At 36.9% G+C, this 25,379-nt stretch overlaps 1 protein-coding gene across 1 annotated transcript in view; it reads left to right on the top strand.

The window, feature by feature from the left end:
* The first annotated feature begins 2,982 nt into the window (after positions 1 to 2,982).
* Positions 2,983 to 25,379, top strand: part of CCDC172 (coiled-coil domain containing 172) — a 67,085-nt gene continuing 44,688 nt past the window's right edge. Inside the window, exons 1-3 of the mRNA XM_059053569.2 lie at positions 2,983 to 3,043; positions 3,521 to 3,663; positions 3,864 to 3,949. Coding sequence (XP_058909552.1) covers positions 3,585 to 3,663; positions 3,864 to 3,949 — 165 coding nt within the window. The 5' untranslated portion in view covers positions 2,983 to 3,043; positions 3,521 to 3,584. The remainder of the gene's footprint in view (positions 3,044 to 3,520; positions 3,664 to 3,863; positions 3,950 to 25,379) is intronic.

Here is a 25,379-nt window from a genome sequence, read left to right as displayed (position 1 = left end):
TTTTATCCCCTCTTGAAAAGCCTTCCCAGATCACCTACATCAGACTAATTCTTTCTCCCCCTGCCGTATCTCCATAGCACCAGTGTGAAGCTCTTATACACAGCCCACTAGGAGTCATGCATGCTATGTCCCATTGGGTAGATTATGACCTCCAGGAGGGCAGGGCCTGTATCTTTCAATTTTGTATCCTCCATAGTACCTACCAGAGATTTTATGCTTAGTAGATACTCAATAAGTGGTTGTTAACTTGGTTGAACCCACATTTTTTTTTCTTTTTGGCAGATGCCCTAAGAAAATCATAAAATAAATGAATTACTTTTCTTCTTTTCATTGCAATATATATGCCCTGGGCTAGTGGGTATTTGTAAGCCTGGTTTAGAACTTAAGGGAAGTCATCAATCTAAGTAAGGAAAGGAAATGCATTTTAAATCACAAGAGCAATATAGCCTTATATAAGGCCTTCTAGCAAAGCAATTTTTGACGGCTCAATAGCCCAGGTGCTAGTGTTATTATGAACAAAACTACGAGGTTGAGAGACAGTGAGTGATCTCAACTTTTGTATTCCATGGGTACGCAGTTCAATGAAACATGTACAGATGGAAAGTTTCGATCTGAGAATCATATATGGGTATCATAATGCAAATAATTGGCTTTCTTTCTAAAGAACATCTGTTGAAACTCTGAAAGCAGTTGTTCATACTGCTGCCAAAATGCTGAAAAATATAATAATTCTCCAATGAGGTTAGAAATATCTGGGGGAAGAACTACATACTTTTTATGTAGTTTTGTTCTTATTAAATCCTGTTATTGTTTCTCTAATACGGCACATAGGAGATGCTCAATAATATTTGTTGAATGAATAGCAGACACTCGTTAAACAGTTGTTGAATGAATCATCTCCCTTTTTTAGGCTTATAAGATACATTTTCAAACAACAGAATGCCCTAGTTTTACCATGTCTTATACCATTTTTATTTGGCATATGTTTAAGTAATGCTACTGTTGCTCTGAACATTATAGAATATAATCAGCATGTATATCTATAAGAAAAAAACTCTTAACGCTACAGAAAATGTATGCCTAAAGCTACATATATGATAGCAACATCTTCATATGTTAATACGTTACTTATACTATTATGAAACACTTTTAAAATTTGAATTGTGACCTTGCATAATCATGTTTGCTTCTATAAATAAAATAAAAAATTCTGCTAATGCCTATAGTTGTGGTACCTCTAAGAAGACTCAAACTTGGGATTTAAAAGCACCAAAATATTGTGGGACGTGAAGAACACTACAGAAGATGAAGAAGCCATTTTTCCCATGCCCCTTTCCCAGAATTCCCAGCAGCATTCTCTTCCATACTCCTGTGTGAGTGAGGCAACTGGGCTCCCTAAAGGCTGCCCAAATTTCACTCTGCCAAGTTTCAGTACAGAAAGAGCATGTTAAATAATAAATGTGAGTTTGAGTGCAACTAATAAAATTGGAATGTTAAAGAGCAGCATGCTTCTGAAAACCAGCCTCCTTGTGAGGATGCTCCCTATGAAAGTCCACGGGAAATAATTCTGAAAGGAGTAATATTAATTAGTAATATAATTTATCTTCTGGAAGCTGTTTCCTTTGATGGCTGCTGTGGCACAGTTCATAAGCCTCCAAACGAATGCTCAAAGAAAATGGTTCACACCACAATTTCAGCTTTGTTTCCCATCCTTGAACAGATAAAAGAGTCAAATTTATTTCAACATATCTAAATTATACATAAGCGTCCATATGATGGAGGATTATGAAGTTACAAAAATGTATTAATGAAGAGTTTTCAATGAAATGGTAAAATGCTTGTGATATAATAAGAGTGAAAAAGAGCACAATCCAAAATCAAATCCATAGCCTCTGATCTCAGATTTCTTGATTTCAAATCCTGTTCTGCCACATACTAGATATGCAACCTTGGCAAGATACTTAACTTCTGTGCCTCAGTTTCCTCAACTATGCTGTGAAGGTTATAGTAAAAATCATCTCAAGAGGGTTTACAGTGTTCAGAATAGCACCTGGCAAATAAATAATAACTACTGTTATTACTTATTTGCAATATATTCACAATATATTTGTAAAGAAAAAATGCAAGATGAGGAGAATTACCTGAAGGCAATAACCAAAATGTTATTACTATTTGCTTCTGAATGATATACTTATGAGCAATTCTTTTCTACTTCATTATACTTTTCAGTATGCATTCTGTTATAATAAAGTTTAAAAATTAAATTTTATGCATACATGGCTTGATGGAAATTTAGGTGGAAATTTGGAAAAGGTTAACATTTATAACAGATTATACTACAGCATTAATGAAATATTAATTAAGTTTGTTATACGATGATGTAACAGAATTTACATTTACTATATTTTTTACTTAATACTAAATACATTTTTAAAGTTTAGCCAATTTCCATTTAACATTCAGATATAAAGTCAAATGTTTATTATAATCTTAATATTTTGACCTGCTAAAAATTAAAAATATTTTATTTTTTAATTAAAAAATCCCATACCAAAGTCCCAAAGGTGCCTTTCATGTTTAAGCTTTAATTAGCAACCACTTTGGTCTCTGACACATCCTGCGCAGATATTGAAGTGTTAATATTACTGCAGCTTGATTACAAAAGGCAATGATTAATTTTAAAGCAGACAAAAAAGATATGCCCTGATTACAAAGGAATGATTAAGGCGAATGTCAGACATTGCACATTTCTAGCAGTCTTTCCCATCGTCAAAGGATAAGACTTTGCAAAAGTTTATATTTAGGATCACGGGTACTTAGTACTTTATTATAACACTGCGTTCATGCCTTGGCGATAGATTCCCCCCACCTCCAAGCACGACCTTTGGGGGCCACATGGCCAGAGCAAAACAAAGCAAAACTCCCGAACGCGCAATGGGCCCAAGGAGACGCCGTAGTGTCACTTCCCACCGGACCCAGACCCGGCGACTGAGGCACTGGCCGCAGCCTTCTTGAAGCTCTGCAGCCCACAGTATTGTTTCAAGTACATGTTCTGCTGAGATAAAGGGCACTTAGAGGACCTTCTCCCCGAACAGGGAGTGGAATGAGAGGAAAAGGCCGACCGCAGAAAGGGCAGGGCTGCTGCCCTTTCGAAACCGCTCCAAGCGGAGGCCTTATGGCCTCCATTTTTTTTTTTTTTTTTTTTTTTTTTCACCTGCCACCAAAACGAAAAAGAACCCGCACAGGGGCCAAGGCCTCGTCTAAGGGGAGCTGCGCTCAGCCAGGGGAAAAAAAGGCAGTCTGAGACAGGTCACAGGAGAAACGAGGGCGCAGGGGAGAACAAAGCGGGTTTGCCCTTTGTAACAGAAGCCACGCAGGCCCGGAGCGGGGTTCGCGGCGCCCGGAACCTCGGGGCCTCACCTCGCCCCGCGCGGGCCCCGTCCTTGGTGTGGTCAGGGGACAGGCCGCTGGAGGCCGAGCTACGAGTAGTTCTGGAATAAGCCTTTATTGTGCGTTCCAGGATCCTCAGACTCCGTTATAAAATATTTAAGGCGAAGAAGGGATCGGCAGGAGCCCAGCCCGAGATGAGTCTGGAGTCCCTGTTTCAGCACATCATCTACTCCGAGCACCTGGCGGAGGAGAGTCGCCGCTTGTCGCGACAAGGTCGGGCGCTCGCGGGGGGTCCTCTGGTCTTGGAGCCGGGGGCTTGGAGGCGGAGGGAATCAGGAGGCCGTGGGCCGAGCGGGGAGGGCAGGCGGCTTTCCACGTGGAGGGAAGGACAGCTGAAAGGTGTCTTATCACAGGCCCCAGAAACGGGGACTCCAGAAAGATGGACGTTTTTAAGCATTTAATTTGTCTTACAGTCAGGTCGGAAATAAACAGATGCCGTGAAAATATTAAGAAAGCAGCAGAGGAGCTGAATGAAGAGAAAATCAAGTTGGAATCTAAGGTATTGACATGTAGAGCGTGCTCATTATCACTTGAAAAAGTGTTTTCGCTTGAGTTTTTGAGGATACGTTGCTATTGGTATTTAACAAGTTGTTCGTCACTTACGTAGCACGCTACTGTGTTAGTGAGTGTAGTTCCATGTTGTCTGGTAATATTTAAAGTTCTGAATCTGGTGACGGCTTCCATCCTATCGTGAATTTGTCCTAAAGAAACCAGTTTAAGTAATGAAGAATTCATTGTCCGTGTTGTGGGATGGTTAATGTTTCAAAAAGAGCGCAATGCCATTGGAAAAAGAATTATTCAATTAAGTAGTTGGTGCGGAAAAAAATTTTTGAATAATAAATAATTCAAGAAGTGTTCTGTGTTGAATGTATCTTCCAAACGAGGCTCTGCCATTTGTTTTTCAGTCTTCTACCACATTTTGGACGTGGCCTTCCTCCAAAAGGATCATTTTCCCACTAGTATTTCACTTTTTTCTGCAGCATTTGTAACGTTCTGTTATTTTACATAGAAACAAGGGAATCTGATGGCTTTTTGAAGGAGGATTTTGAAGTGTGGGTAGAAATTTTTGAGAAGCAAAGAGAAGTAGTAGGAGAAAAGTATTTGGGGCACCGGGAGAATATGAACAGAAGGGAGGCATAGCCAAGGCATGTTGGGAAGAGAAATCTCCCAAAGCAGAGGGCTGATACCTAGGAATAGGAGGAAACCATTGCAGGTTTTTGATAATGGAACGGTGTGATGAAAGGGGTTTAGGAAAACCTCTCTGAGCTCGGGGAGGATGGGAGCTAAGAACATCAAGTATGTCACAATGAAGGTCTAGCTATGGGTGGCAGCAGACAGCCATACAAAAATATTTATTCAACTCCTAAAGATAAACGATGCGAGCAGTGTACAGTGGGAAATCTGTTTGAGGAAGTCTCTTTGCTAAAATAAGTCAAATAGACTTACCACTGTGAGAAATTTCCAGTTTTCTTTTTGGATAAAATAATCATAGATTCTTTCTCCACCTTGCAAACTCCTGTTCTTCCTTCCAAGTCTTGTTCAGACATCACCCGTGAGCCCTCCCTTGTACATCTTGGAAAATTTGTTTTATCATAGCATTTGTACACCACCTTACAATTAAACAACAATACATGCTTGTGTTTGTGTTTGTATCCCTCACTATTTTGTGAGCAATGTATTGGGAATTTTTTTCTTAACCATCTTTTATTCCCGCGGCCTGTATTCCATGCCTAGCACACAGTATACATTAGTGTTTTGAATGAATTAATGAGTACTAATAGGGAGATAATAGGGAGAGTGCTGTCTTTTAAAATATCAATAGAGGGCTTCCCTGGTGGCGCAGTGGTTGAGAATCCGCCTGCCGATGCAGGGGACACGGGTTCGTGCCCTGGTCCGGGAAGATCCCACATGCCGCGGAGCGGTTGGGTCGCTGAGCCTGCGTGTCCAGAGCTTGCTCCGCAATGGGAGAGGCCACAACAGTGAGAGGCCCGAGTACCAGATTAAAAAATAATAATAATAAAAATAAAATAAAATAAAATAAAATATCAATAGAATTTGGAAATATTCAGTGAGACCTTAGGTCTTGTTTTGCCTGTGAGTAGCAGATAAACTAGCTGCTAAAAACAACGCTAAAAGCTGATGGCATAGGCAAAGCATTAAGAATGTCATGATGTAGCTTAAATTTTTCTTTAAAAAGAATTAAGATACTTTCAAGATTGGTAACTAGAAGTTAATATAAGTAATACGCAAAACATAGGCAGTTAGGTAATGCATATCTAACACTTATTGAACACTTACTGTGTCCTGGGCTTATTGAACACTTACTGTGTGCTGGGCACTGTTCTAAGTGCTTCATTTGTATTAACTCTTTTAATCCTGCCAGGGATCCTGTGATGAGGCACCATCGTTAATCCCCCTTTTTGGGGGAGGAAAATGAGAGGTTAAATGACTTGTCCATGGTATATAATCTAAAAACAAACGGCAGTAATGAAAGTAACAATTGAGTAATGACAGCATATTTTATTAAAACAGATTTTGAGGGCTCATGTTAAACTTTTTTCTTCATGAAATTCACATATAATAGTGTTTCTGAAGCTTTTGCCTCTAGTCAAGGGCAGTACTTCTAAAAGTTCAGTTACATAAGTTTTTGTACAGATGTATTTTCCCCAATTGGTGAAGATATTGACCTGATAGATAACTAATGTTAAAAAAAAAAAAAAAAGGTTTACTCTTTGAATATCTTCTTTGGAAAAAAGTAGCTTTACTCTTTGTAATATTTTCTCAGTTAACAGTCTATTTTCCTGAAAATGGAAATGTAGTCTGTTGATATATACACATACATAAAAAAGCTGATTCAAATATACTTAAGAGAAGACAACAAATCCCTAGCATTGTTTAAAACATTTGCTGAAATTACTAATTAATATAGGCTCATAAAATGCACATATATGTGCATATATGTGCATTTAATCAGCTCACATATCTGGTTAGTAATACAGTTGCTTTCTACTAATAAAATTTACATGTGGAGGTTCACAGTTCATACAGTACTAATTTGTAATTGAAATAATTTGATTTATAATATAGTCAATATGGTGTGTGTGTGTGTATAAAGATTTTTAAAGTGGAGCCACAATTACAGTGTAACTGACTAATGAGAAGAACTGAAGAAGTAATCATAAATTGATTTCTTGTTTCTTTTATTCTCAGAGTTAATTACATGTCTGCCAATAACAATGAAAACATATTTACTTGAATATTTGACTTGGCATTTATTGACCAGTTTATCAAGTAGAAGCAGCATAAGGAGAAACTAGAATGTAATTTGAATAGGCCAGTGCTTGAGCTATCTGCACAGTGATACATTCAGAAAATATTTTGGGCATTTATTTTGGAAGTTGCTCGTGGTCAAAAAATGTACTCAGGAAGTACAGTATTGTTTTCTGTTCTGTAAAACCCAGGTAGCATGTAATTAGAACTTAAATGATAGCATTTGCCTTTCAGGGCTCAGTGAGTCCTTTAAAATATATGGTTGCAAAAGTCTCAGATTATACAGTATGAGTACCTTGTGAATTGGAGAGCTATAGTATACCTGGTTAGGTTTGGTAATATGAAAACAGAAAGACAAGAACATGCTCTGGATTTGTGTTGATGCTTACCAATATACCTGAAGCTGATCATCAAGGAAAGGTTTTATAATATCAGTGACAGAGAAAATCAAAATTAAGGACTCACAGAACATTTGTTGTTTCTTTTAAGCATCTAAAAGAGTGTTTTCTTTTTAAAAATAGTAGCATATAGTTAAAATTGGGGCATTTAATCTTTGTAAACATATTACTCAAAACCTAACATAAAGCCGTACTCCCTCAAGAGGAAGTAAATGGAGGAGAGTCTGAAGCTGTTTTATTTTTTTCTTCTCCAGTTGTAAACTATTGTGTAAACATCATAACAATAATGAAATAATATTCCATGAATTTTTAAATGAAAGTGATATTGAAATAAACAAGTAACTTAAGGTGGCTTCATTTACTTCTTTACTTCAAAATATACTCATTCATTTTTTTTTTAAATTTATAAAAGTTAGGAACCCTCCCAGAACAGCAGGCAAAGTCATATCCGTTAGTACTCTATTACCCAATTAGGGAAAGAACAAAATCACAAATTATTATTATTTTTAATATTGAAATAGAGCTTTTTAATTGAGAGTTTTTCCTTTTTATAAAAGTTTAATCAAAGAAAAATTGATATCCTACTTGAGTTTAATTTTACTGTTGATTAAAAGTTGCTTAAAAACAGATAAAAGAAAGGCATTAAAAAAAGAAAGGCATTTTTTCCCCTCTAGTTAACATTTGTTTAAATAACAATACATGTGAATTATTTAATCTTAATTAAAAAAAATAAAGTAGAAATTCTCCTTATCACAATTTAATACATACCTATAGTTGTTAGTTGTGACCAAGACACTTTAAAAAAAATTATTTTATTTTTTATACAGCAGGTTCTTATTAGTTACCCATTTTATACATATTAGTGTATATATGTCAATCCCAATCTCCCAATTCATCCCACCACCACCCCCCTACCCTGCTTTCCCCTCTTGGTGTCCATACGTTTGTTCTCTACATCTGTGTTTCTGTTTCTGCCTTGCAAACCAGTTCATCTGTACCATTTATCTAGATTCCACCTATATGCATTAATATACGATATTTGTTTTTCTCTTTCTGACTTAGTTCACTCTGTATGGCAGACTCTAGGTCCATCCACGTCTCTACAAATGACTGAATTTTGTTGCTTTGTATGGCTGAGTAATATTCCATTGTAAATGTATACCTTATCTTCTTTATCTATTCATCTGTCAGTGGGCATTTAGGTTGTTTCCATGACCTGGCTATTGTAAATAATGCTGCAGTGAACATTGGGGTGCATGTGTCTTTTGGAATTATGGTTTTCTCTGGGTATATGCTTAGTCATGGGATTGCTGGGTCATATGGTAATTCTATTTTTAGTTTGTTAAGGAACTTCCATACTGTTCTCCATAGTGGCTGTATCAATTGACATTCCCACCAACAGTGCAAGAGGGTTCCCTTTTCCCCACACCCTCTCCAGCATTTGTTCTCTGTAGATTTTCTGTTGATTCCCATTCTAACCAGTGTGAGGTGATACCTCATTGTAGTTTTGATTTGCATTTCTCTATTAATTAGTGATGTTGAGCAGCTTTTCATGTGCCTCTTGGCCATCTGTATGTCTTCTTTTGAGAAATGTCTATTTAGGTCTTCTGCCCATTTTTTGATTGGGTTGTTTGTTTTTTTTTAATATTGAGCTGCATGAGCTGTTTATATATTTTGGAGATTAGTCCTTTGTCTATTGATTTGTTTGCAAATGTTTTCTCACATTCTGAGGGTTGTCTTTTTGTCTTGTCTGTAGTTTCCTTTGGCATGCAAAAGCTCTTAATTTCATTAGGTCCCATTTTTAAATTTTTATTTCCATTACTCTAGGAGGTGGACCAAAGAAGATCTTGCTGTGAGTTATGTCAAAGAATGTTCTTCCTATGTTTTCCTGTAAGAGTTTTATAGTGTCTAGCCTTACATTTAGGTATTTAATCCATTTTGAGTTTATTTTTGTGTATGGTGTTAGGGAGTGTTCTAACTTCATTCTTTTACGTGTAGCTATCCAGTTTTCCCAGCACCACTCATTGAAGAGACTATCTTTTCTCCATTGTATATCCTTGCCTCCTTTGTCATAGATTAGTTAACCATAGGTGTGTGGGTTTATCTCTGGGCTTTCTATCCTGTTCCATTGATTTATATTTCTGTTTTTGTGCCAGTACCATACTGTCTTGATTACTGTAGCTTTGTAGTATAGTCTAAGGTCAGGGAGTCTGATTCCTCCAGCTCCATTTTTTTCCTTCAAGATTGCTTTGGCTATTCGGGGTCTTTTGTGTCTCCATACAAATTTTAAGATTTTTTGTTCTAGTTCTGTAAAAAATGCCATTGGTAATTTGATAGGGATTGCATTGAATATGTAGATTGCTTTGGATAGAATAGTCATTTTCACAATATTGAAAGCCTGAAACCCTTTCAGGCTTCCACTCTGTTTCAACTCTTCCTGTCATCTTGGATGATGTCATCGTCTATATGTACTATTCAGCTACCAACCTGGCCTGTTAGTTCTTTGGTCTCCAGATTTTCAGTAACTTTTTTCTCCATCCTACCTCAAGTACCTATTTCCATAATGACGAGTCAGTTATTTGCTACTATGGCAGCACTCAGAAGATTCCAGGAGATTTTGGATCCAGTATACACACATGGACGTTAGGTTCAGCCTCAGCTGAGACGTCCACACTGCCAGGAAAACTGCTGCATATCTCTTTCTCACTCTCTGCAGTGACTGTTGTAAACCTTTACTCTTCTCATGTATTTTATCCTCTCTTCTCAACTACTTAACTCTCATGATAACTTTGCCTTTTATTTCAAAGAGAAATAGAAATCATCCAAAAGGAAATCTTTTATTTTCCCACGTACAGATCTCCAAACCTGCCTAAGTGGAGAAACTTCTTCTCCTTTCTCTTTCCTGTTATGGAGAAGGTGCCATTTTTTTTTTTTTTTTTTTCTGACAGTGGACAGTTCCTCCACCTATGCTTCAAATCCTCTCATCTCTTGTATCATCATTATTGTCATCATCAGCATCTTCATCATTATTATTGTTTTTATGCATATTAGTGGGAAGGGCCCTATAGAGAGAGGTTAAAGATAAACACTAGAGAGAAAAGATGGAAGGAAGGAATAGTGGAAGGAGGATGGGATCCAGAGCATAAGGTAAGAAGTGGCCTTAGACAAGAGGAGGGATACCTATTCTGTTGTAAAAACTAAATAGGTAACATTAGTAAATACTATATATCAGTCCTTATGCTAATCATTTTACAAACATTATCTCAGTTAATTCTAACAAGAACCCTATGAGGATGGTAGTATTTTTACTCTGATTCATTTGAGAAAATCAAGACTCAGAAATTTAACTAACTTTCATGAGGTCACACAAGTGGTGAGTAATAGCTTTAAGGTTTGAATCTATATTGGGTTAACTAGAGAGCCCTTGCTCTTAACAGCTATAGTATAGTGTAAAAGGAAAGAATAAGGAAAGGATGAGAATATAGAAAAGTTTAAAGACTTAGTAACAGGAAACTGAAGGTATGATTCACATAAAGTAGTCTCCTGGCTCTATTATTTCAACTAGTTTAATGAGTATGTGTTACATATGTTTAATGAAGTTATTAATGTTTCATTTCTTTGCTCTTCTGTTTTACCAGTTGGATGGCCTTCACAACAAAGTTAGTACCTTGAGTTTGGAAAATGTGGCTACTCATTGCTAAAGATCCAAATCAGACAGGCAGCAGTTTAGGATGAATAGTATATGGCCTTTGCCTTTGAGAGACTTAAGAGTCAAATCAGAGGTATTATCCCTTCCTTAGAGATGAGGCTCTATCAGTTCAGGGTGCTCTTGATTGCAAGTCACAGAAATTCAGTTCAAAATGACTTAAACAGTATTGGGTAACGACATATATTTGAAAACCCAGCATTTGATTCAGCAGTTATATCAGCTGGAATTGCATCAGATTGCTTAAAATAAAAGTCTAGCCGTGGTGGCTTTACCAAATAAGGATTTATTTTTCCTCATGTAATGGGAAGTCTGGAGGTTGGCAGTCAAGGGCCATTTATTAAAGTGGCTCAAAGAAATCCTAAAGCACCCCAGCACGTTATATCTTTTTGTTCCACCATCCTTAGCATGTGGCTTTCATCCTTGTAGTCACAGGTACTGCTCCATCCCTAGTCATAATATCTGAATTCTAGCTGGAAAAAAGAGGAAAAGATGAAAGTCAAAAGGCTTCTTCTAGTGTGGCTTTATCTTTGTTGTGGTGGAAGGGAAGTCCTCTCCAGTGACTTGGGCCTGCGTCTCAAGGGTTACAATTTTGTCAAGTGGTCAGCCCTGAAATGGAATCTGGGAATGTGAATATTTATAACTGGATGCATTATTGCTGTGAATAAAACTGGAATTTTATTAGTAAAGAAGAATGGTAGTCCTTGTGTTCTCCCGACGGTTACTAACAACTCCTAGAGTCATATGCTTTCTTTTCAAAATCAGGGGGAGAAAGAAGGAAGTTTCCAGAAGCTTTCTCTGAAAAGCAGGGAAATTGTTCTTGTCAGATACCTTCTTTTATGTCATTTTCACAAACTGTGACATTTGACTATCCCTGAACCAATAACTGTGGTCAAGGGGTAGTAACTTCTCCCAAATTCAGTGGGCTGTCTGGAGATGGTGCAGATTTCCAAAAAATAATTAACTAAGAAATTAACTACCAAGGAAAGGAGGAATGCACGTTAAGGAGACAACCAGGTACAACAGTATCTACTACAAAGATTCTAGTGGTTAAAACCAGAATGGCCATGTAGAGACTCCCTGTAGTTGGTTGAAATGTTTCATGTTAATTATTGATTATGTTTATCATTTAATCTTACTATGATTTATCATATATGATGGAATACAGTGCAAGCTTTTCCCCTCTAAGTTATCCCTCGGTCAAAATGGAGTAAAGCTTTCATGTTATAAAATGCACTTTAAATTCCCTTATTTTGAACAAGAGCTCAATTAATGATGGTTTGGGATGCTTGGAGAAATCACCTGGTTGAACTGATAAAAGAACTAGGCAGAGACATTTAACTGATTTAGTTATTATTCCTGGGAGTATGACCTCAGAATTCTAAGTGCTAGGTGTCATTGTAAAAAATCCACTTAATGAAGTAAAAAAAAAAATCATTAATTACTGAAACATAATATTGTGATTAAAAAAACCTATAAAAGTTACATCAGTATGATACCATTTAAACACACACAGAACAATAATATATATTGTTAGGGAAAATATATAGTGAAAGTATAATGACACACATCAGAATGATAATAGCACATCAACTTAGTGATTATCTCTCATGGGAGTGGAAGAGAAACATAATCAGGGAAGGGTACACAGGGAATTCCAGCTGTATCTATACTGTTTTATTTCTTAAGCTGGGGGACATAGCTGTTAGGTTACTACAAAAATAAAGATATTTTAAAAGTTACAGAGCAACGGCTTTTTTTTTTTTTTTTTTTTTTTTTAGTGGTACGAGGGCCTCTCCCGTTGCGGAGCACAGGCTCCGGATGTGCAGGCTCAGTGGCCATGGCTCACGGGCTTAGTTGCTCCGCGGCACGTGGGATCTTCCCGGACCGGGGCACGAACCCGTGTCCCCTGCATCGGCAGGCAGACTCTCAACCACTGCGCCACCAGGGAAACCCCAACAGAGCAATGGCTTTTAGTCCATTTAAAAGGTTGTGCAACCATCACTATCTGATTCCAGAACATTTTCATCACCCCCAAAAGAATCCCTGCGCCCATATTAGTAGTCACCCCCCTATCCCACTCAAACCCCACCAGCCCTTGGTCACCACTAGTCTACTTCCTATCTCTGGACATTTCGTATAAGTGGAATCATACAATAATGGCCTTTTGTGACTGTCTTCTTTCACTTAGCGTGTTTTCAAGGTTCATCCATGTTGCAGCATGTGTCAGTACTTGATTCCTTTTTATGGCTGAGTAGTATTCTATTGTATGGATGCACCACTTTTGTTTATCCATTCATCAGTTGATGAACACGGGGTTGTTTCCACTTTTTAACTATTATGAGTAACGGTGCTGTGAACATTTGTGTACAAGTTTTTGTAGAACGTATGTTTCAATTCTCTTGGGTATTCCACCTAGGAGTAGAATTTCTTGGTCATGTGGTTAATTCCATGTTTAACTTTTTGAGGAAATACCAGACTCTTTCTATAACAGCAGCAGCGTTTTACATTCCCACCAGCAATATACAAGGATTCCAGTTTCTTTATATCCTCACCAACACTTATTTTCTTGGGGGTTTTCATTGGTTGGATGGGAGGTGGTATCTCGTTGTGGTTTATATTTCCAGTTCCCTAATGAGATTAAAGTTGAACATCTTTTTAGATGCTTATTGGCCATTTGGCACATCTATTCTTAACATGAGCGACTTAATTATTGGTCATATAATTGGTTGCAATTCTTTTATGGAGGGGCCTTGTCTCTGAGAAGTAGTAAACTCTCTTCATATTAATAGAACTGAAATTATTATATTTCCAAATGAAGTAAAAAATTATTACATATAGCATTTGTTGGACTCCTTTTTCTCAAATTTGTTTTCATGATCTTAAGAAAATAAATCTGAAGAATATTTCATGGTAATAGTGTTTAGAGCAAACTGTATAACAGTATGCCAGATAGGCTTTCTATTTGCAAGTGCTTATAAATCACAAAAGTTGCACACTTCCTGGCTTGGATCCACAAAGTGGAAAATCTACTGCACTGTTTCTAATTGTTAAATCTACTAGTGTGCCTCTATTCCTTTTTTTTAAAAGAGCTACTGTAAATAAATTGTTTACCCTAAAATGTTAGAAAAGTTTTGAACAGAGGAAAAAAAGCTTCCTTTCCAGGAACTGAGAGAATGGTCTTCTAATTAAGGACAGTAAGTTTGCGGCTCAGTATGCAGAAAGCATGAGATTTAACATTTAGTTTGCTAGCCTCGTAAGAATATACAGCACAAAAGAATGCCTTTTTAAAAGTTTACCTTTTGATTTGTGATTTCTTGGAAAATCAGTTAGCTATGTTCTCTTCTCCTATTCATTCACTCGACAAACATTCATTGAGCGACTCCTAAACAACACCAAGAGTTAATTGGCAAATAAATTGTATAACAACTTTCTGCCTTAGAGAGTTGACATCAAGCAACTTCAACTATATAAACCTAACTGTGAACTCAAAATTCTTGATGTTCTCATTTTTTTTAAATTGTGTAATTACTTTAAACTTTCTCTATGTAATTCTACAAAGAAAGCCTTATCACATTTCTCATGAATAATTATCTAAAATGTGGAAATAGATGAGTTCATCATATATTTTCTGAGTTTAGCACTGGGCATTTTCTAGTAGCCCACCTGACTGGGGATAATCTGATTTTCTAGGGTGTGTACCTTTGCAATGGGTTCTTTTATTCTTGAATATACCAACCATTATTTGACCTCAGGGCCTTTGCAGTTGCTCTCTCCTCTGCCTGAAATGTTTCTTCCCTCAGCTGTTAGTGTTTTATACACACTCACTTATTTTAGCTCTCTCCCAGTAGGGTGGCCAACCATTCTACTAGAATGTGAGACTTTCATTTCTAACAGTGGGACAGTCCCATGCAAATTTTGATGGTTGGTTACCTTACGTCTAGGCTCAATTGCCACTTTAGAGCTGTAGTTCTCAAAGTGTGATCTGTGATCCACGGGCATCCCCAAGACTCCTATATGAGTTTTGTGAGGTCAAGCTATTTTCTTAATAATACAAAGCTATTATTTTGCCATTTTCACTGTGCTGATATGTACATGGATGGTGCAATGACAATGGTGAGTAAAACTGTTGGCACCTTAGCACAAATTAAGGCAGTGGAAACAAACTACTAGTTTGTTAGTCATTGTATTCTTCATTGCCACCCACTCACACTAAAAAAACAAAACCCACCAGTTTCACTGTATGCCCTTGATTAAAGTGTAAAAAATACTGTTTTGAAACTGACCATGGTGTGTATTTAATATTGTGTGTTGAAATGGAAAGTTCACATAAAGTACTTCTATATTCCAAAGTACAGTGATGGTCTCAAGGGAGAGTATTTATATGATTGTTTGAGTTGCAGTATGAACTAGCTGTTCTTTTTCTGGAATACCATTTTTACTTGAATAATTGAAAGATAAGTGTAGTTATTTAAACTTGAGTATGTGGCAAAATTTTCTCAAAAATGAATGAAATGACTCTGACATTGCAAGGCAAAAAAGTGATATTATTATTATTTTGCCAATGATAATATTCAACCTTTCAAACAAAAATTAGAATTTTGGAAGACTCAGATTCGTCATTGTAAGCTTGACAGTTTCCCAGTACTGAAAGACTTTTCTAATGAGTTTGTTGGTGATATTAATAAGTGTTATTTTTTCGTATTGTATTAAGAAGTGTATCAACATTTGGAGGATCTGAATAGTTCAGTGAAGGAATATTTTCCAAATAACCAGCACATAATTTTACAGAATTCTGCATGGATAAAAGATCCACTCAAAGCACAAAATAGACCAATGGTTTTTATTGTAACAGAGGATGAAAAATTTATTGACGTGGTTTCAGATTCCACATTGCAACCAACCTTTAAGGAACTAACACTTATAAAGTTCCTTAAGAGTATGTGTAATTGTTTGGAAAGGGTATTAAAATAACCCTCCCATTTCCAACTATACATCTATGTGAGGCCAGGTTTTCTTCATATACTTCAACCAAGAAACATATTGCAAAAGGTTGAATAAAGAAGCAGATATGAGAACCCAACTGTCTTTTGTTAGAAGAGATCTGCAAAAAATGTAAATGCAACTCTTCTTGCTATTTTTATTTGTTTTGGAAAATATTATTTTTTCATAAAAATATATTTTAACATACAATGGATTTGTTATTCCTAAATGAATTGTTTTCAAAATTTCTCAGTTTTAATCCTTGATACTGAAAATATTTATAGATATAAGTCAAAAATCATCAAAGTCCTCAATAATTTTTTTGTGTGTGTGTGGTACGCGGGCCTCTCACAGTTGTGGCCTCTCCCGTTGAGGAGCACAGGCTCCCGACACACAGGCTCAGCGGCCATGGCTCACGGGCCCAGCCGCTCCGCGGCATGTGGGATCCTCCCCGACCGGGGCACGAACCTGTGTCCCCTGCATCGGCAGGCGGACTCTCAACCACTGCGCCACCAGGGAAGCCACTCAATAATTTTTAAGACCATAAAGTCATAAAGACCAAAAGTCATAAGATCAGAAAGTTTGAGAACGGCTGTTGTAGAGGACCCTCCCTTAGTTCCATATATAAAATAATATGACCTCATGCCATCATTATCTCTATCCTTTATTCTGCTTTATTTTACTTTGTGTCACTTAATTTCTCTTGATGTATTTGTATTGATCTGTTTACTGTTTGTCTCTGCCCAGTGGAATGTAAGCTTCACAAGGAAAACATATTCATCTATTTTATTCACTACCGTTATTCCCAGTATCTAGAACAGTGCCTGAATCACAGTAGGTGTGAAATAAATATTATTGAGTGAATAAATTAATTTAATTTTTTTTCTCTTCAAATTCTCTGTTTTCTGTTTTCCTTTTTGAATTCTGCTTGTTTCATCTGATGGCCTTCTCACATGGTGGTAACATTTGCATATGAGCTTTAAAATTTTTTATTGTGAAATTATCTTTAGCAGAGCTTTTCTTTTTTGGGAGTCCTACATATTCTCTTGATAAAAATGATGTTCCTGGGCTTCCCTGGTGGCGCAGCGGTTGAGAGTCTGCCTGCCGATGCAGGGGACGCAGGTTCGTGCCCCTGTCCGGGAGGATCCCACATGCCGCGGAGCGGCTGGACCCGTGAGCCATGGCCGCTGAGCCTGCGCATCTGGAGCCTGTGCTCCGCAACGGGAGGGGCCACAGTGGTGAGAGGCCCGCGTACCACACAAAAAAATATGTTCCTAAGGAGCAGTTTCACCGCAGCTGCCAGAACCTTGCAGATTTCATTTGTTCAAGACCAGTTTTCATGTTAATTTTTGAGCTCAGGATTTCTGCACTGCATGGCTAGGAGACATTTGAATCTCACATCCATGAACAATTCAAGCTTGGGTTTGGGGTTTCTTGGGTATGATTCTTCTTCCACTCATGGATCAATGGAGGCAGCTCACTTTTATGCTACATCTCCAAGCCAGTGGATGGAGTTTTGTTACTCTGCTTGCATAGCCAGCATAGGCACTTTTTTTCTTGCAAAAAATGAAAGCAACAGTTTAGTTTAAAAGAGTGATAGTCATTGAAGTCTTTATACTCCTTCCCCTGCCCCATTTCCAGGCTGAGAGGTAGTCTCTGCCAGCAGTTTCCTTCCAGGCATATATTTTTTTTAAATTGAGGTATGGTTAATTTACAATATTGTGTTAGTTTCAAGTGTGTGTGTGTGTGTGTGTGTAAATATATATATATATATAATTTTTCAGATTCTTTTACATTATTGGTTATTGTAAGATGTTGAGTATAGTTCCCCGTGCTATACAGTAGGTCCTTGTTGTTTACCTATTTTATATATAGTAGTGTGTATATGTTAATACCAAACTCCTAATTTATCTCTCCCCTCTTCCCCACTCTCTCCTTTGGTAACCATAACTATCAGTCTCATTCTTGACATGCTTCCATGTCTTGGCTATTGTAAATAGTGCTGCTATGAACATTGGGGTGCATGTATATTTTCAAATTATAGTTTTCTCCAGATACATGCCCAGGAGTGAGATTGCAGGATCATATGGTAACTCTAGTTTTTTAAGGAATCTCCATACTGTTCTCCATAGTGGCTACACAAATTTACATTCCCACCAACAGTGTAGGAGGGTTCCTTTTTCTCCACACCCTCTCCAGCATTTATTATTTGTAGACTTTTTAATGATGGCCATTTTGACTGGTGTGAGGTGATACCTCATTGTAGTTTTAATTTGCATTTCTCTAGTAATTAGAAATTTTGAGCATCTTTTCATGTGCCTGTTGGCCATCTGTATGTCTTCTTTGGACAAATGTCTATTTAGGTCTTCTGCCCATTTTTTGATTGGGTTGTTTTATGATATTAAGCTGTATGAGCTGTTTGTGTATTTTGGAAATTAATCCCTTATCAGTAACATCATTTGCCAAGTATTTTCTCCCAGCCCTTAGGTTGTCTTTTCATTTTGTTTATGGTTTCCTTGGCTGTGCAAAAGCTTATAAGTTTAATTAGGTCCCATTTGTTTATTTTATAACTAACTTTATCAAATGAGCCCAGTATCTCCCTTTGGCTTTGACATTCAGTATTATTTGGGCATTTTTAAAACCCTAGCCTCTGTTGCCTGTATCCAATCTCAAAGATACCCCTTGGACTTGAATTCTAGCATGATGATTTCTGGCATGATTATTTCTGTCTCTTGCTTTTTGGCTTACCTATGTAAATAACATACATTTTAAATTAGTTATGTTTTTTGTTTTTTGTTTTTTGTTTTGCGGTACGTGGGCCTCTCACTGTTGTGGCCTCTCCTGTTGCGGAGCACAGGCTCTGGACGCGCAGGCTCAGCGGCCATTGCTCACGGGCCCCGGACCAGGGCACGAACCTGTGTCCCCTGCATCAGCAGGAGGACTCCCAACCACTGCGCCACCAGGGTAGCACTAAATTAGTTATGTTTTATCCAGCATTTCTCTGTCTTTGAATAGAAAGTTGGTCTTTCCCATATTTGTTTGGATTGTCATATTAACCAGAATTCTTCACTGTAAAATACCTTAGTGCTTCAACTTCCTCATTCTTGAGTTCCTATTTTTTATTTATCTTTTGGTCAATCTGTGTAATTGTTCAAGTAATTTTTCAGGAAGAATATGTGCATGAGCCTGTTTTGTTTCTTTTTTCTTCCCTGGTTGCTGTAGGAATTGTTTTTTTATCCTCATGATTCCAAATGTGTGCACAGATAAACAAATTTGTATATCTGTCAATCTTGTCTAGTCCAAGGATAAGTCTCCCATTTTAACCGTAAATGTTATATTCTGGTTTATTTTTCAAGTACCCTAATTTCTTATAGCTTGGATCTTTGTTCTCTGTTCTCTGAATCTATTATCTTCTGTTATTTGCTAGTTTCAACAGTATTGGACAATTCTTTATACTTTATATCAACGATTCCATCTTTTGCAGTGTTCTATTATTTAATATTCTCTGCAAATTTAAGTTCTGTGTTGCTGTCTTTTTTAAATTTTTAAAAATTTTCTGTCTTTTTATCTCAGCTTGTATTTTTATCTTATTTTCTTATGTCCTTGTTTCTAGTGTTATTGTAGGATACTTGACTGAGGTGTGATCTTTTCTTGCTCGTGTGCCAGGTTTTATTATTATGAGGAGGAAAATGTATGTTTTAAAGAATCTGTGGTGTTTTATAGATCTTCCATTAAAAGCAGTACATGAAAAATCACTACCCTCAGCATTCCATTGTTTTATATCCCGACAGAACAGGAAGATGTAGTAATAGGTAAGGTGAGGTTCTGCCTCCTAAGTTACCAAATTGCACGGAAGTCACCTTATTTCAAAGTAGCTCCCCAGCGAGAGTCTTTCAGATTAAGAAGTATCATTACAGAATGTTCTTGGCCTATCAGTATTTGTACTTTACTCTTCTTTCCCTAATCAGATTAATATCTAGCTGAATCAGCAGTTCTCTGCAAATGGGAGGTTTTTTTGAGGAAAAGGGGAAGAAAAATTTTAGAGATGGAGGGTTACTTTGAGAAGGGTAGATGTAGGTTATCTGTAGACTTTGGAACACCAGATGGGTTCAGCAAAGGTGTATGGAAACAGTCAAAGGCAAACTGGCTATTCATAGCTGTGCCTGTGATCTCAATGCTGCAGGAAAAATTTCTCATATAGCCTTTGGTGCTTGTGTGGTCTTATGAATTGTTATTGCCTGAATTAATACTTCAAGATAAGTTGAAAGGTTGCCTACCTCAGCTTCTTTGATTAAAACTAGTTCCATGGCTTTAAATATAGTCCAGTTTCCCTTCGTTAAAATTCTAATCAGCTTCTCTCAAGAGAAGACAGAAAAGCAGAAGAAATGGGAGATATGTGACCATCACAGTAGGAACGTAGATCAGGCTGTTACTCTAAAATGTTCTTTTCCTCTTTATTCTGAGCTTCTGCCCCTCTCAGTTTTTATTAAGAGTGCTTGCTTATGTCCCTGCTGGAAGAGAGGATTATATTCCTGGGAAATTCTGAGGATCTTATGCCATTATATATGGCGAACGTGCAGTTTTTTGTTTGTTTTTTGCTGAATTGAACTAGCTCTATTATTTTAACTTCATAAAACTAATGCCTGTTTATTGCAATATTCAAAAGATAGAGATAGGCAAAAAGCAGAGTGAAAACCACCTATATATAGTTCTGCCATATAGTTAATATTTCCATAGGTTTTCTTTCAGAATTGTTTAAATGCATGTATTTTTTTTTCTTAAATGATTTGCTTTTTTCCATTCACTATATGCTGGGTATATCAGTAAATATATATCTAAATAAGCAGTTTTTAATGGTAGCATACATAATAAAAGGCTATACCATATTTTAGTTAACTAGTTTTCTATTGATAAATATTTATTATTACTCTTAATAGTTACTATTATTAATATCACTGTGATGATACTTTTATACATACATCTGTGTGCACTTATGTTTTTAGGGTAAAGTCCTAGAAATCAAATTGCAATGTCAGTGGGTAGATACAGTTGACCCTTGAACAGCATAGGTTTGAACTGCATGGGTCCACTTATGTGAGGATTTTTAAAAATAAATACGACGATACTACAGGATCCGATTGATTGAATGTGTGGATTAGAACTGTGGACATGGAGAGCCACCTGTAAAGTTATATGCAGTTTTTTAAAAAAATAAATAAATTTATTTATTTATTGGCTGCATTGGGTCTTTGTTGCTGCGTGTGGGCTTTCTCTAGTTGTGGCAAGTGGGGGCTGCCCTTCGTTGAGATGCGCGGGCTTCTCCTTGCGGTGGTTTCTCTTGCTGTGGAGCACGGGCTCTAGGTGCGCAGCCTCAGTAGTTATGGCTGTCTGGATCTAGAGCACAGGCTCAGTATTTGTGGAACACAGGGTTAGTTGCTCCGTGGCATGTGGGATCTTCCTGGACCAGGGCTCAAACCCATGTCCCCTGCATTGGAAGGCGGATTCTTAACCACTGCACCACCAGGGAAGTCCCTATATGCAGATTTTTGACTGCAGCAAGGGTCAGCGCCCCTAACCTCCGTGTTGTTCAAGGGTCAACTGTACTTTTAAAGCTCTTGATAATTTCCAAATTAACCTCCATAAAAGTTCCAGTTTATATTCCCACAATATCACTATTTGTACAATAGAAATTATTGAGTTTTTTACAAATACAAGAAAAATGGCATCTTTTATGGTTTTAATTTGAACTTTTTAGTTTACTTATTTTTTTTCATTTGTTCAGATTGTTCATCTTTACTTTGTGCTTTGCCTATTCATATCCTTTCCTTGTCTTTTTCTCACTGAATTCTAGCTTTTTATGTGCTATAGATATTACCCTTTCTTTGTCATTTGTTGCAAATTTTATTATTTGTAGCTTGGTTTTTTATGATTTTTTAATCAAAATTTAGAATGTTTATGTTGCTATTTTTAATCCTTTGTTTCTGAAATTCATTGTTTAAATAATGTCTTTTTCCAGTACTTTTACACATTTTTTTCTTTAATATTTTAAATAAAAATGATTCTCCATTTTTGCCTGGGTAAATGTCACATGTTTCTCATTGACTATGATATATATATGTGTGTGTGTGTGTGTGTGTGTAATATATATATATATATATGTGAAACTGTATATTTGTGTTTGTTTTTAGATATTCTATATTATTCTGTTAATCTATTTGTTTTGGCACCAGTATCATATTCACTTAATTACATTAGCTTTAAAATATCTTTGACCCTGTGGAATGACAATTTGTTTTTCAGGAATTTCCTGATTCTTTTGTTTTGTTTTGTTTTCCTAGATAAATTTGAGATCATTTTTACAAGTTCCAGCAAAATAAAAGTATTGGGGTTTTAATTAAGATTATACTAATAAGTTCATTTGGGGAGAACTGATATATTTACAACTCTGAATCTTCACATTCAAGAATATAGTATAGGGGCTTCCCTGGTGGCACAGTGGTTGAGAATCTGCCTGCCAATGCAGGGGACACAGGTTCGATCCCTGGTCTGGGAAGATCCCACATGCTGCGGAGCAGCTAAGCCCGTGCGCCACAACTACTGAGCCTGTGTGCTAGAGCCCGTGAGCCACAACTTCTGAGCCCGCGTGCCACAACTACTGAAGCCTGCACACCTAGAGCCCGTGCTCCACAACGAGAGAAGACACTGCAATGCGAAGCCTGCACACTGCAACAAGGAGTAGCCTCCTCTCGCCGCAACTTAGAGAAAGCCCATGTGCAGCCATGAAGACCCAACACAGTCAATAAATAAATAAATAAATTTATTTTTTTAAAAAAGAATATAGCATATCTTTCCATTTATTTTTTATTTATTTTTTTTTTTGCGGTATGCGGGCCTCTCACTGTTGTGGCCTCTCCCATTGCGGAGCACAGGCTCTGGACGCACAGGCTCAGCGGCCATGGCTCACGGGCTTAGTTGCTCCGCGGCATGTGGGATCTTCCCGGACCAGGGCACGAACCCGTGTCTCCTGCATCGGCAGGCAGATTCTCAACCACTGCGCCACCAGGGAAGCCCCTTTCCATTTATTTATACCTTCTTTTATGTTTCTCAGTGCAGGCTTTTTCATATAGGTCCCACATACTTCATGTTAAGTTTATTTGTGTTTTGTTTAGTTTTTGGTGTTGTAAATGGGATCTTTTCCATGCTTTTTTCTATTTATTGTTGGTAAATAGAAAAAATACTAGTTTTTGGTATTTATTTTGTTACTAGCCTTTTTACTGAACTCTTCTCTATTTCTCAGTTTCTCAGTAGATTTTCTTGGATTTATTAGGTATACGGTAATTACATTTGCCCAAACAAACAAAAGAGAGAGAGAGAATTGTGTGCCAGCTTTTTAAATAATTGTTATCTCTTGTTCCTTTTCTTGACATATTGCATTAACAAGAACTTCCAGAACAGACGTAAATAGCAGTGGTCTTATCAGGCATCCTGATAATCCTTAATGAAAAGATGAGAGATGAGCCAAGACTTGACTGAGATGAAGGAATGAACCATAAGGAATCTGGGGAAAGAGATTACCAGGCATAGAATATCCAGTGCAAAGGCCTTGAGGAGAGAGTGTGGCTGGATGTTCGGGGAATAACAAGGAGGCCAGTGTGGCTAGAGAGGAGTGATTGAGGAGGAAACTGGTAGAAGATTGGATTAGAGAGGGAATAAGAGTATAATCATGTAAAGCTTTATAAGCCATTATAAGGACTAATATTTACTAATATTGAAGCTTCCTTGCTTTCTATATTAGGATTACTGTGTCATAGTGAGTTATTCTTTAAGCATTGCATCTGTGGTTAAGAAATGTATTTATAAAAAATAGAGCTATTTTTTTAAAAAGTTAATATCTGCAATTGATACAGTATTCATTGATGTACTCTAATGTTGAAACGTCTTTTATCATAGTCCTAACAAACGCCTTCTTTCCCCAGTTGCTGTGATTACGAGTGTGAAATCTTCTACCTAACTTTCATGATGTTTTCTTATGTAGTGTTGCCTGTTTTACTCTTGGGCAGAGCATTTAGTCAGCAAAATACCAGTTCCTAAAGCCTGAAATTATTTTAAGCAACGGCAACCACAACAAAGTGTAGATTGTACTTTGTACTTTGCTTACCTGGACCCAAACATTAATTTCAAATTCTCAGTCATTCTCAACTTTCAAGTTATTCTGATAGAAAAATACCTAAGGGTGCCCAAGCAGCAAGAGTGGTGAAGAGTCACAAATCATGGCTATGCTGAAAACTGACCTAGTTGACCAGATAAGTCAGCTGACTGGGGAAACTACAAGCTCTTTTGAAAAATCAAATATCCCAGGAAAAATAAGACAAGGAAAGGGAAAAAAAAAGTGTTTATTTCTGAGAGAAGTAAAATTAACCAGAGTATTGGCACTGTTATAATTAAAATTTTCCAAAACAGCAATATTTTCTGCAAAGTTTGGCTGTTTGATTCTAGCATATAACTTTAAGGCTGCGTGCAAATATTTTCATTTCATCTGTAGTCAGAGGAAGGAAAGAGAGTAGAAAGAGAAATTTGAACCTTCCACCCTTTTCGTTTGTAGCCCCTTGAGATCCCTGGGTGATTTAGCAGATACAGCCAGTAGTTTCTTAAGTTTTTATTTATCATGGATGTCCAGGCTACCATGGATATAAGATAGTGCCTCAGTTCAAACCTGACTCAAATAAGTTCAAAAATATCTTCTTAAATCACAATTTTACATCTCTTCTAGTATCTTCCCAATTCTGATTCCTACCCATCACTTTTGCGACAAAAGAGAGAGAGATTTCTGATGATAATTTATTCTGTGAAATGACCCCATCTTGTGATCCTATCAACATCTTCAGGGTTATAGTTAGAATATATATCAGTAGGTCTGGTTTTCAAAAGCAAGAATGTGAAAAATAATTTAAGAAATGAGTTGTGATAACAGGAAGAACAAAAGGAACAATGAGAAACACATACTGCAAATAGGTGGTCTTGAAAAGCTTTTTTTTAGTAGTGAGAGTTAATAACTTATACTTGGTAGAGTGGAACTGGATAAATCCTAAGGCATCTGTCCCATTAGTTCCATTAAAATAGAAGGTCTAATAATATTAGACCCCATGTAGTTTCTGCAACCATAACTTAACTGCCTTCCTCAATTTGTGAGTCAGCGTAGGCAATCTATTCTTTCTTGACCTTCCTAACTTGAGCTTTTCCAAAGTCCTGCTTCTTTCTCTATTACTCTCTTTTCCCTACTTGCCAATTCCATTATTCATTAAATGTTTTCATCACAGATCCTAAGTAAATTTAAAAATTAATGTTACTGTAATCTTTCTGTAGCTATTGATTCTCTGGGGCTTTTTAGGTCTTGATTAAAAGAGGAAAATGTGTGAGTAAAAGATGAAGACAGAGTGTATAACAGAAAGTAAGAATGAAGAGTACACCAATAATAAGAATGAAAACAAAAAAGTAGAAAAGACCTCAAAATGGATAATTTACATAGAATTTTAGGGAAGAGGAAAATTATAGCTCTACCCTTCTTATAGATC

Source organism: Kogia breviceps, chromosome 2, assembly GCF_026419965.1.
Source record: "Kogia breviceps isolate mKogBre1 chromosome 2, mKogBre1 haplotype 1, whole genome shotgun sequence".
NCBI classification, from domain to species: Eukaryota; Metazoa; Chordata; class Mammalia; order Artiodactyla; family Physeteridae; genus Kogia; species Kogia breviceps.
The sequence above is the reverse complement of the archived record's forward strand: the minus strand, read 5'-3'. Positions and strand labels throughout refer to the sequence as shown.